This window comes from Heterodontus francisci, chromosome 38, assembly GCF_036365525.1.
Source record: "Heterodontus francisci isolate sHetFra1 chromosome 38, sHetFra1.hap1, whole genome shotgun sequence".
Classification (NCBI taxonomy): domain Eukaryota; kingdom Metazoa; phylum Chordata; class Chondrichthyes; order Heterodontiformes; family Heterodontidae; genus Heterodontus; species Heterodontus francisci.
In genome coordinates, this window is record NC_090408.1 from 24,329,478 (window position 1) to 24,343,248 (window position 13,771).

The 13,771-nt window shown below is 39.2% G+C and overlaps 1 protein-coding gene across 4 annotated transcripts in view; it reads right to left on the bottom strand.

Annotated features, from left to right (window-relative positions):
* Positions 1–13,771, bottom strand: part of LOC137352429 (E3 ubiquitin-protein ligase NEDD4-like) — a 139,186-nt gene that overhangs the window by 83,329 nt on the left and 42,086 nt on the right. For 2 of the 4 annotated variants that reach the window (XM_068017843.1, XM_068017842.1), the window contains exon 5: positions 10,794–10,847. In XM_068017843.1, the coding sequence (XP_067873944.1) occupies positions 10,794–10,847 (54 nt within the window). Of the gene's footprint in view, positions 1–5,401; positions 6,745–10,793; positions 10,848–13,771 lie in introns of those variants that run through there. The other 2 variants (XM_068017840.1, XM_068017841.1) reach the window with 2 other exon arrangements.

A 13,771-nucleotide genomic window follows, 5' to 3' on the forward strand; every position in this document is an offset into this window, starting at 1 on the left:
CACTCTGAAATATGCTATAGTAAGTGAACACATAATTGTATTATATCTGGGTACATTGTACTATTGAACAAAGAACAAAGAAAATTACAGCACAGGAACAGGCCCTTCGGCCCTCCAAGCCTGCGCCGATCCAGATCCTCTATCTAAACTATCTGTTTACTGAACATTATTCAGAAGAAGTTCATGTTCTGCAACAAATGATCTACCTGAAGTAATTGTGAGCTCAATAACAATTTAAGGAATATAGTAGATTTAAATTTTCATTAACAGATTATATACACATATGCACATAAACAGTGTAAAGCAGATTACAAATTGCACCCTGCGCAAGGGTAGTTTAGTGAAACACAATCTAGTCCTAATACTGGAACATGATGGGACTTCTAGTGCTGGTGCTTAAAGTGCAATTCACTGTTACCAATCTGAGTCAACACTGGCGATATTACCTGCAAGACTCTTGTACAATTTATCTTTTGCACAAGTGGTGGTCTAAAGTTAACCTTGTATTTATTTTCGTTAAAATCGTTCAATGGTCTTCTTTATTTCTACTCCTTTATTCTACCAGCTCAGCAGTGACAGCCTTCACTGCTCTTCTCAACCAATAGAAAATCTCACTAGAAAATTTCTCCATGCCTAAATTGCAGCCTACACTGATCCAGAAGTGACAGACCTGATATACAAACCATCACGACTGTCCCTGTAGGACATGTGCCCTAGAAAGTGGGTGTCAGTCCACAGATGGACCAGAGGTGCACGGCTAGTAACCGCAGTTGCTATGATTGGCAAAGATCTGATGCTACCTTGAATAAATGATATAGTACAATGAGTCTCTTGTAGTCTTGCTCACAGTTAGTTCAGTGGAAATGACGTCCCCTATTTTTTTTTTTAAAAAAGGTTGAATTGACACCTCTTAAGGACCACATTGTTTTCAAATGAACTGGGGGCATAACAGCATTATCAACTCACAATTTATTTTACGTTTTCACAGGTTCTTTTCATATCCATTCATAGAATGTGGGCATCACTGGCTAGGCCAGAATTTGTTGTCCATCCCCGATTGCCCTTGAGAAGGTGGTGGTGAGCTGCCTTCTTGAACTGCTGCAGTCCTTGTGGTCTATTTACACCCACAGTGCTGTTAGGTAAGGAGTTCCAGGTTTTTGACCCAGCAACAGTGAAGAAACAGAGATATAGTTCCATGTCAGGATGGTGCGTGACTTGGAGGAGAACTTGCAGGTGGTGGCATCCCATGCATCTGCTGCCCTTGTCCTCCGCCATGGTACAGATTGTGAGATTGGAAGATCCTGTCAAAGGAGGTTTGGTTGCAGTGCATTTTGTAGATGGTACACACTGTAGCCACCATGCGCTGGTGGTGGAGGAAGTGAACATTTAAGGGTGTGGATGGGGTGCTGATCAAGTGCTTCTTTTTCCTGGATGGTGTCGAGCTTCCTGAGTGTTGTTGGAGCTGCACTTATCAAGGAAAGTGGAGAGTTTTCCATCACACTCCTGACTTGTGCCTTGTAGATGGTGGACAGGGTTTGGGGAATCAGGAGGAAAGTTACTTGGTGCAGAATTCCCAGCCTCTGACCTGTTCTTGTAGCGACAAAATTTATATGGCTGGTCCAGTTAAGTTTCTGGTCAATAGTGACCCCCAGAATGTTGGTGGTGGTGTTTCAGCGATGGCAGTGCCCTTAAACATCAAAGGGAGATGGTTAAGTTCTCTTTTGATGGAGATCATTACTGTCTTGCACTTGTTTGGCATGAATATTTATTATAAATGGGTGGTTGATGTTCGGCACAGACTCGGTGGGCCGAAGGGCCTGTTTTCAGTGCTGTATCTCCAATCTAATAAATATCACTCATCAGCCCAAGCTGGAATGTTGCCCAGGTTTTGCTGCATTCTTCAGTATCTGTGGTATCATGAACGGTGCTGAACACTGTACAATCATGAATGAATATCCCCCACATCTGACCTTACGATGGAGGGAAGGTCATTGAAGAAGCAACTGAAGATGCCAGATCAACATAAATTGTCTAGATTCACAAAACATTTTCATTCTATGCATAAAAGACTCTTTGTACATCAATGAAGTCATATTTTCCAATGGAAAAAAATAAGGTGGTGGATAAAGCTTCAGAACTGCAAATTTGTGCAAAGTATTGGATTGACCAAAGGACCTCACTTCCCCTATATTCACATCAAATGAGAAAGCACATATAGTTCATTAACATTCTGTGCCAAGGTAAGGTCACTAAAGTCTTAAGTGGAGAAAAATGCCATCAGAAATCCACTGGGCCAAAAAAGGTCAAAATCCATAATGGAACAACCTGAACAAAAAGTCATCACAGCAAACAGACTGCATACTGGAACAAGTTTTTAAATAGCTGGCAACGCAGCACGAAAGAGGATCTTAAAGAAAGCCCTGCAAATGATTTTTTGCTCTTTCTCTTCATAAAGGAAAGCTAGTGCCAGTGGGTCGGCTCTGTTATTTCAGCCACATCCTTTGGAGCTCAGAGATAGAAATGACCTAGATTGACACCAGATACAAAGCTGAGACTACTTCAGCAGTGTTGCAAGGCTGTACTAGTAGGGCTGATGAATGCATGAGCAGTAACTGAGATGTTGTCATTAGACCAAAATGGATGCTGGTTTAAAGTCTAAACCCATACGTTGGACTGATTCATGACCAATGTTCGAGCAGGTTGTAGGGGACCCAGATGCCTTCTTGCCAACTGCAACACTTGCATAGAACAAAATTTGGCAGGTGCATCTTTGAGCAAATGACCCCATGAATGTTCCCTGCCAATATCAGAATCTATGCCTGGCCCCATAGTGGCTTCTGTACTGAAATGGATCCAGGTCTCTGCCAAGAAAAAGCAGAAACACTATCGTAGTTAGGATTGGCTTTCACTGAAAAGAGTCTGTCACACCAAAACTTTGGGGCGAATTGAAGTAAACTTCATATTCAAAGATGCCATGCAGCAGTGAAGAACAGTACAAACAGGTATAATGAATCAGTCGCGAGGTATATTCTGTGGCACTTCAACATATTTTATCAAAAGCTATCAAGCCATAGCCAAAAAGGGCCACTATTCAAGGTGGCTTCACTTAACCTACGCGTGGACCTTCAAAAAGGAAATTCCTTGTATTCAACACGGAGGCTGTAGGAAACTTTTGCACAGAAAAATAAATGGCTAATTTTCTCCAAATAAACAAAAAGGAGAAAATGCCCAAAGACATGCTGCAGAATAGAGCTATAGCATGGTGGGAAGGACAGTGAAAAAGAAAACACTTGATTGCTTCGGATGGGATTTTCTCAAGGCCATTTGCCAGAGGGCTTCCCTGGTAATGGTAACATCCAATTATCTGCAGAGATTGAACAAATTGCTGTCAATTCTCAAAATCTCTGAAATTAAAACTGCTAACGACAAGTCTCCTATTTTTTCCCCTTTTCACTATTATTGTTACAGAAATGACAATTAGACACCAAGATGATTAGAGGGTTTGAGGGTAAATAGACTCGTCACAAAACAATAGTCAGATCGTTCTGCCGAGATTTTAAAAGTAGCCTTTAACAAGCTGTTAATTATAGACAACAGGACATCTGATACTTTGTTGCTGAAGTGTAGTGGCCAAGTGAAAGAGAAACATGTGGGGACCTTTCACGTCTGCAAGCACAACAGAACTCAACCATGGTGCTGATCCAATTTCATAGCTGCTGTGTACAGATGGCTGACAGTGACCACCCCTACTCTAATATCAAGTTGTTATATTTTTGAACCCAGACCTTCCATATCAGTATGCCAGGCCAGACTATATGGAGTCTGATGAAATATTCTGGGAGCAATCTATTTAAATCAGGTCTACACTCTGCTATGTTTAGGCAACCTAACTTGGATTCAGCTTATAAAACAAATGGATAACCTAACTGTCTATGTATTTCAACAACCCAAATAATCTCTCATAAATTATCAACACATGCGTATTTACTGCATGAAGTAAAACAATGCGATAAATTCATGTAGAAACTAAAAGTGAGAATTAAAAAAAAAACAAAACAGTAGATTCAACAGGTTCTTGGTTGAAATAAAGCTACAATCTGGAAATATAGGCTTGTTTTCACTCCAAACATGATCATGTCTAACTAATTTTTTACTTCTAATTCAAGATTGCAGTAAATATTGTAACAATTCCTAGAAGCGTGTGTTATGCACATGCTAAATAGAAAGGGGCTAGGTGAGGCTAGGAGGAGGCAACTGAGACATTGAAAGGGAAATCATTACTATATAGTTGTTAAGGTTAACTAAACTACAGACCCAAACATTTTAAACAGCAAGAAATATATTTGGATGTCCAAAAGTAACTTGCAAAGGACACACCTTTTCTACCTAAAGGCCAAGTTGCACAACTGTTTACCAGTGTAGCATTAAGTAGCATTCGAAGTTTAATGTGCATTTAGTTGTAGCATCACCAGGCACATTGTTTAAATGCAGAATATCAATGGCCCAATTTAAAAGATTGCAGTGTAATTTTTTTTAAACTGAGCATACTGGAATTTTTACAATGCTGTGTTAAAACACTGCAGTGTTGGTATCTCTCTCATTATAAGCTAGATTTAGCCAATGTGCTTTCAAGTATGCTGTACTGTAAGTGGCAAAATCTGAATATTTTTAGTTCGCATGTGTCTTACTGGATAAATAACTTCTCACCCAGAGATGTCACTTAGCAGCGTTGACTGTACAGATCCAGTAAGCAAAACTTTTTTGTGAGTAAGTGCGAGTACAGGGCACTAACTTTTGTACAGAGACATGTACCTAAACTAAATCATTTTGCTGACAGATCCATTAAAAATTTGCTATAGAGGAGACACATGATAAAGATACTAGGCACGGAGCAACTTTCTTCTGCAGTAACAACCAGCTATTAAAGAAATTCTTTGGCCGAAAAACAATTTTACATTAAGGGTATCTATAGAATGTACAACATGGTTCAAAGATTCTTTAAACCCAGATGTACAGTCCTTATCTACAGATCTGACCAATATCATTAAATAGATTAGTTTGTCCTTAATTAAAATCAAGAGCAAGCCAACACAGGGACACAGCTGTTTGCAATCATCCCTTCAATAAATTATAAAACAAGTAAAAACAAAATAAAGTAAATTTAATTTCAGGGTTGCCTACATTTTCTAGTATAGCATCCACACCCCGCTAAACAAATCCATTATCAATTCTACAGACACTGCCCACAATTTGGTATTTAAAACTAGGAAGGAAAAGAGACAAAAAGTGATGTTATTTTAATTCAAATGTCTTTGAGACAGGTTACAGACCTGCAACAGAAACCTAATTTTCACAAGTCCAATATTGTAACCTATATGGCCAACTCACTGAATTAGCTTACCTTGCACTCTTTTCCCCAAACAGTTCCTACAGCTTCGTTTTTGTAGTTTCCAGTTATTTCGTCCTCAGAAATAAAGATCTTTTGTTCTGATCTGGAAGCTACATGAATTTGTAAATGTGGGATCCCGACTTTTGAACAGCAATGTTTAGGTCTAGAAACCAGCTGACAGGGAACTTCAAGCGAGTGGCTCCTTTGAAAGATGGGACGCTTATTTTGTTCGTTTATAACTTCCCTTTCTATCACCCCATTAACATTAACTTGGCATTCTGAATGCTTGAATGACGGTAAGCATACAGATGTGCTCCTTATTAATTTGATAGGTTGATGTCGTATACGTCCAGTATTTAAAGAGCTCTGCTTAAATTCCTTTACAAACGATTCCGGGTGAATTCGTCCTTCCTTGGTCTCTGTTCCTAATAAATGAGCTCTTTGGCAATTGAAATGCAGAATGTGATTCGAAGGTCTGTGCAGTTTCTTCACTTTTCCCCGAGACTCGGCTTCTTCCTCTCTATAATCTATTACTCGATTTTTGCCAGACTGCTGCCCATTACAATGAAGTGACTTAATGTCTCTAACTTCACTGGAAGGACAAAGTGGGTTAGACAATCGCAGTCCATTAACTGCTGTTGCAACAAAACACGTGCTTGCTTCTTTGGATTTAGACACAACCGGATCTTCATCTTGATTTGGTTCATGGGAGCAAGGAAGGAATCTGTTTAATGTGGGATTGCTACTTCCACTTGTAAAAGGATCTGGGCTAGTTGGTGTAGCTGGTGGAGTGCTGCACGGACTCTGAGGAAAAATCACCAGTGAAGAACAGCGCCTCAATGGCACCTTTGACTTCCTCAACTTCACCGATGCTTTGGTAGGGCCCACAGTACGCTCTAAAAGTTCTTGGTCAAAAGAAATACTGCTGTTGCACGAACCACCCTCACTGCCACTGCTGCTGTTACTAGATTCACACTGTCCACTGGACTGTTTGGACTGTAATGATATTTGCAACGTGGAGCTCTTTTTGCGGTGATGATCACTGTTACTAACCTGTGGTATAAACAATGATGAACTGCGCTGCAGGATACGTTCATCCTGTGATGCTGTTTGCACGACCATAGGCTCAAGCATAGTCATTTGATTAATATTTTTTCTTGCATTTATTGGTACAGTCTCAACTGTCATACAAATGTTACTCTCCAAGCCCTCTCCTGAAGTTTCAGACAGTGGGTCAGTGTTGCTCCTCCTAGTTGCAAAATGCAGTCGCAAACGACGGGCCATTCTTTCTTTTTGAAAAACAATAAGCGTCGTCTGAGGTTGGAATGGATCTGAGCTGGTTAAAAACTCACATTCTGCAGGGAAAGCAGAAGGCAATCATAGCGAGCACCACCACTTGGGATACAGTCACCATCAGTAGCTGTAGATAAGCAGAAATAGCTGAAGTGACAAGCAGCATTCCAATCATTATTGAACCATGGCTATTAAGCCTGGGAAGTTAGAAGTATCAGGCAGCAAAATCCATGATCACAGGAATACCTCCCACAAGTCTGAAAATCCATGAGTGTCTGTAACTGTGAGAAATGAAGGCACACTCCCTTCCACAGCACTGAAAATTCAGCAACCTTTACAAGAAGCTCAGCTGCTGTACACTGTTTGAATTCCAGCCAGCCTTGCTTCAATTAAACCTCCTTTACTTGCATGAATGACTGAATCTAACCCAAAATCAACATCTTCTTGCATTTCGGTTTCATATCTTACATCTCGTCCCCACCAAGCAGGCTAAGTATGTGGCACTATACTCGGCACTGCAGCTTCTAACATTTCTCTTACGCTGAACCAACATCATATTTTTACTCTATGGTATTGCATTACAGGAAATTTCAAAGAACGACATCCAGCACACTTCGTTATCAAAGGGGTTTCCGAGTATTACTCACAACATTAAACTTGTGGGGATATGGGAAATAGACAGGAAGCTACTGCTAGTAACTGCAAGAGCACTCCATAGCTTTGCATTTACAATTGAACGCTATTTGCCTTCATCAGTTCTTCAATGTGATAAGAAAGAATTGGCTGGACGTAGATGGTAATTTTGAACTTGCGTTTTCAGTTCGGCTACAGCTGGACACAATGAGATTCAACCATCCAAAACAGACCTGATTAAGAGTAAATCCTCGTAAGGAAAAAAAAAACAAAAACAAAACTATTATTAGACTCCCACTGGACCGAAATCCTGCTGGTAATGGACGGCTAGTGCTCGTCAAGCCTGTTCAGTGTGGCTAACTATGAAAAACCTTTCTCTTCATACACAGAAATGCCACATCCTGACATTTGAAACCCATGACTGTGCCAAAGGAGTTACATTCTTTTCTTCCTGCGGCTTTCCGATCAGCTGCAGAGATTGAAAAGAACTGAATAAGTAATTTATTTTTATGAGGAAGCATTTTTCAAATACTTTATCCTTCATGTTATAATCGTGTAAAAAAAAAGGGACAATCTTAACGCATCAGAAATTATTCCTCAAGCACCTCAGGCTGTGACACTGCATACGGTTTACAAGACAGAGAAAATTTTGAGTAAAGTCACAAAGATTTTAAGTTCCAAGCCTCTCAAGAAAAAGTTACCTCACATTTTAATATGTACAACCAGGACACAAGATCATTAGCCACTTCACACATTCCAGTTAAAAAACTTTAACATAATACCTTATTAACCCAGCACTCAACAGTTTGCAAGTTGCTATTAAGGAATAGTAGTTCATTCAGCAAAGCCCGTGAAATAAAACGTGTAACATTTTTTCAGAAAGCAAACAGCAAGTGTTTGGTAACTGTATAATGGCCATCTTAACGTCCTTAGGGGATAAAAGTGGCTACACAATGGAAAAATGTACTGTTTTTAAGCAAAATTTGTAACAACTGCACCATTTACTGCTGGCATTTTAACAGATGCCTTTTATGAAGATTTTCTACCACTCCACAGAAGTGGGAAAGTTATTCTGAACTGCAAATAAAAGTAAAAATGGTCCTTTGAGCATTTCAAATTGCGCTCAGTCAAAAAGCAAACAAAATAGCTAACCTGACTAAACAGCATGTGCTAGAGACATAGGTAGTTTCTTTGTACGGAATAAATACTTGGTTAAATTTTTTTATAGCAAAAAAACATTTATATAAAAAATGCATCTGGATAGAACAATGCCTTCTTTGTAGAAAAAAAAAATCTGTATTATGCCTTTCAAGTCCAAAATTTTTTCCTAAATAAAGTTCCAGACGGCCAAATGCACAGGAATTTCTGCGACAGACCAGACCAGCTCAGCCTACTGATCATTGCACTGAACTAGAATGTTTACAGCCATTCCAGTTTCTCATTACCACTCTTCGTTTTAACTTAATTTTGCACTGCCGATGGCAAGATATGCTGTTTCAGATTGTTACAACCAGGTGAGGAAGGGGTCTCAGGCTCCCCTTTTGCCCCTTCTCTGGTTTGACTGTATCAGGGTTTGTTCTTTGAACATAGTGATTTTAGCTTACCACCTCAGTGAGCACTTGCTCTTGTTACTCTAATTACGATTGCAAATGAACCAGACAGGTTTTCTTGGGTTTAAACAAGAAATATGAAAGTTTATTAACCTTATCACTCTAAACCAGTTAACATTTCTAAAATATGAGCTGCATCCACGCTCACATTCATACGAGAGGCACACATACACACACAAATAGATACAGAGGGCAAAAGTAGAGTTGGGAGGTGGGAAGTAAAGACCGCAATAAATGGAATTCAGATACTGAGTTTCAATGTCCTTAGTTGCAGTTAAGGTCTTGAAGTCCTAGCTGGGGCCATGTGCACAATTCAGACTTGATCCTTTGGTTCCAGAAGGCTGAAGAGAGGCTTTCTCCATTTTCTTGGTTGTTGCCCGTCAGGGTCTGTAGATTTGAGGTTTAGCTGCAGCCAAGGTTCCCCTGGGACTTTGCTGGAAAGGGAGACAGGAGAGAGAGAGATGTTCCTTTCTCTGAGGTCAGTTACTGTCTGTCTTCAGAAACCACAATTCACAAACTCAGTGTTATACCAGCAGGTATGTCATGTGACCACCTCTTTCTACGAGAGCAGAAGTTTCTGGAAGGTTTTCTGAAATTCAAAATTCTTCAGACATACTTTGCCGGGGGTTGGGGGGGGAGGGGGGGAGGTTTGGCTCTTTCAAAGTCAAAGGGTGGTGATGGCTTTTGATCACCACTGTTGACAAAACCATTCTCGTTAATTGAATCAGAGCGCATCCCTATTGTTCTTGCTGGACTCAGTAATCACCTCTGTCTCCCAGCCGGCCTTTGTCTTTTCATATGCAAATTACGCATGGCCATCTTTAGCTGTTCTGTTCTTTTAAAAAGTCCAGTAAAAAGTCTCAAGCAGAGTTCCATATGACAAAATTAATATTTTCCACTTGGCATGTGTGGTTTCCATCACAAGATACTAGAATGAATGTTTAAAAAAAAATCAAGTGTTTCAAATGGAGCAACATGCTTAACATACTATACTACCATGGACACCATTTTGAAAATGGATAGGCTGAACAACTGTATTGCGGTATCAATAGAAATTCTAAAAATGCACGGCTGAAGGAATTGCACCGATCCTGACACAAAGTATGAGAATAAATTAAACTTAGATTGTAAAAAAAAATGATTGCAGCACATTGGAAATTCTATTATGTTGACAAACAATGGCATGTCAATGTCAGCTTGTGGATTGCTTACAACGTTTCCCATAGCGAGGAAGTGTGAAGTGGCAGCTAGACACTTCCTCACAGAAAATTTAAAAACTGGAGGGCAAGTCACCAGGCTCAATTCTGCACCCGACTTATCACCCAGCTGTAGACTACTGCCCCTGACATGGGTCCAGGTCTTCAGCACACCTTCTGCCACAAAAGATGAACAGCACAGAGACACACAAAGGAAAACAACACAGTACACAGCTGGCCCTTTTCATCAAATGGCTACTTTAAATTGTTTACTGAAAAACAAAACATCTGTAACAAGCCATATACTGCTATGATGCAAAATAAGGTTTGCATTTTTCTTTAAACCAAGTGCCATTATGACTTATGTTTGGAGTAAGGAGACATTACCATGGTATGCAGACCTTTAGCAGTAATCTGATATTTTGAGTCAAACCTTAGATAGTATGACTACGGAGCTTGAGACACGTATAACGTCATCTTATTACAAACATGCCATACAAAAAGGTGAAATAATTACATCCTTCCGTTGTATCAAGAAGCTGCAATTGAGAACATGATTCAGATTTATCCACATTACACATGGTAACACTTTCATTATGTGTTAACATTTATTTCACTCTGGAGCAATTATTCCTTGTTGATAAAGGGTCATCCTTGGATCACCGTACTCACCAAGCGATTTTCATCAAACACTTCAAAGAGAATCCGATGCTGCCTTGGCTGAACCTAGCAAAACACACAAATATAAAAACATGCTCATTAGAAAGAACGCAGTTTTGTTTTCCTTCCATGTCTGCCCAAGTTGTAACTTAAAAGGACTAAAATGCACACCCTAATTTTACCTTGTAAGTACACAATGATTAATTCTCTCAAAGTAGCTTTATCTATTCCTCAGAAAGCAGGTCAGGCGAGTTAGTTAAATGCCTTGCATTATTTTAATTCTTTAATCTGAAGCAGGTAACCATGGCACCAAGTAGAGACGAACCATTGACACCAACTGGAACAGACAAATTTACTGGGACTCATGACATAATTTCCATGAACGCAGTAGATTACAAGAATTGCATAAAATTACTCCATAAATAACCAAACATGCAAGAGTTGAAATATAAAAGGGACTCCAATTCTGGGTGGCCATTGGTAGCCTATCAAACTCTCTCCGTCAGTCAGTCATAATTTTCAACCCAAGGCCCAATCTCCAAACTTCCAGTTTTGTTCCGAGTCAAAACTCCACCTGGACTCCTTTTTCTGCCCATTATTTTGCTGAATCTGCCCACTTCTCATATGGCCAGAATGAAAACTTGCTGATCAAGATTTGAATCAAAAAATTGATACAACAAATCCGGCCACATTAACTATTTTAGTTCACACAACCGCAAAGAACCTACCTTATTCCATTACAACTTCCAAACGTTTCTAATTATTCCACTGATTTTCCTTCCATTATTAAACCTCAAATCCATTCTACATGTTGGTCACTTTGGGTAAGGAACTTCTTGATATCAAACTTAAATTTGCCTTTAACTTCCAATTGTCATGTTTCAACTCAAGTAGTGCTCTGGATTTCTTTTTCCTCTACTTTTAAGTCTACAAGTTTCATCCTCTCACAGCAGAAAGTGTCAAAAGACTCTGGCCTTCTCTCATAACTCAGTCCTCTGACACCAAGGATCAGTTTTCTAGCTCTTCTTTGCATTACATCAATATGTCCCTTTGTTTTCATTAGCCAGAATTGGCTAATTAGCCTGAACACTCAGTCTATTGTTCTGTCAAATAGTTCAGTACTTTATTTGATTTGTAGATTGCTCTTTCACAGTGATTTGATATGCTGAGCACCAATAAATCTTTCAACTTCACCTTCAGCTATTGCAACATTCATTAAGTACTTAAGTAGCTCATTTTTCTCTTCCCGATTGCAATACTTTATATATACTCGTTTATAATAAATTCATCGGCCGTTCTGATCACGTCACTATTTTATTTAGCACCTGGACCTTCTAATGTCTCATTCTGTATTCTTTTGGTTGGCAGAGATTTGTAATACTTTAATGATTAATCTGTACAGAGGATATTTACTACGGGAGATGCCTTGTGGCTCCTACTCGGGTCCAGTAAACTGCTCTCTGAATATGTTATTTAAGTTCCTCTTCTGCATTCCAACACATTCAAATTGCAAAATAAATATTTTAGATTTTTACATCCTTCAAAAAAATTGAAGTGTTATAAATACACAGTGATCATATAGGATTGTGGAAATCAGTTTCTGTTTAGCAAATTCTACTTGTTTACTTCAGAAACGTGACCAAAATGAAATGAAAGCTTTAAAATATTTATTTTCTGGTTCATTATTTTGGCCATCTGCAATTATGGGAGGGTCATCAGATGAGTTTGAAACTATTTTCTTTGGATTAAGTCTCATCAGCTACTGACGAGTGACATTCATGATAAAGGACTCTCCAAATCTCAAGCACACTCTGAGGAAGGCACTCAAATTCCTGTGTATGTATCCCTCTGGCACAATGCTCAAATTTTCTGCAGAGAAGTAACCATCCTGCACATTTAGTTCACAACTAACTTCAAATACAGCAGATTTCTCCCATCCTGACAATGTGCAGTAGTACAAACAGAATTGTGACTAACCCGTGGGGCCCAAGAGCACCTTTCCAAATGTCTAAGTTTCTTGACCGGTAAAGACAAAGAGTTTCTTGGAATGGGTGTTCAAGTAGCCCAGAAAGCGGACGCTCCTGAATCCTATGGGGGGAACTCTAAAGCAGAAGACGTAAATTTGGTCAATAGGCTAACATGGGGTCCTAGTCTTCATAAATTCTATGGAGATATTGTCTACCACTGATCATGGTAAGGACATCACTGTTGGGGGTGAGGCCACAGTAATCAGATGCTTTCGTTTCAAATTGTGTGTGAAGCATTTCCCACCTCTCAGCCCCCCTCTACAAATACAAAAAGAGCTCAGTCTGTCCCAAAGGGCAGTGCACAGGGTAGATTGTGGAACCAGGCACTCAGCAACTGTGCCTGGAAGAGGTTTTGATTTCTACTGGCATTTAGTATCGCCTATATTACTCAGTCATCACTAAATTGAAAGCACAGAACAAAACAGTTAGAAAAAAAGCAACATGATCAGTTAAGATTTACAGCATAATTTATTCACAAGACAATCTTTTGGTAAAAACAGAATAAATGCTGTTTGTGCATATAAGCTAGAATTTGTAAAGCTCAAACTTATAGCATCTCAATGGCAAATACAAAATCTTACTCTGATAGTTATCAATGCACTAATGTTCATACGTAATAAAAAGACATGCCACTATTCTGAAAAGAAAACTCAGATAAAACATTGCTTCAGAAATGTAAAAAAGTGAGAAGTGCTGGGTTTTAGTAACATAATGAAAACAAACTTTCCTGAGTTCTACATGGCATGGTATAAAACTTCTCGCTTCCAAAATATAAAAAAAAATAAAATGGGCTCATTGTTTCAGGTTGTGTTATTTTCTTGTTAGAATTTTCTATCACTTTAATGTATTCCCCATTCTACAGCAAAGTGATCAACTGTGTTAGTTATAAGTTTTGATTTCTTGCAGGCACTTTATTTTGAATAATTTCCCTCTTTCACACAGCTCCTTCAACTAGAATTAAGA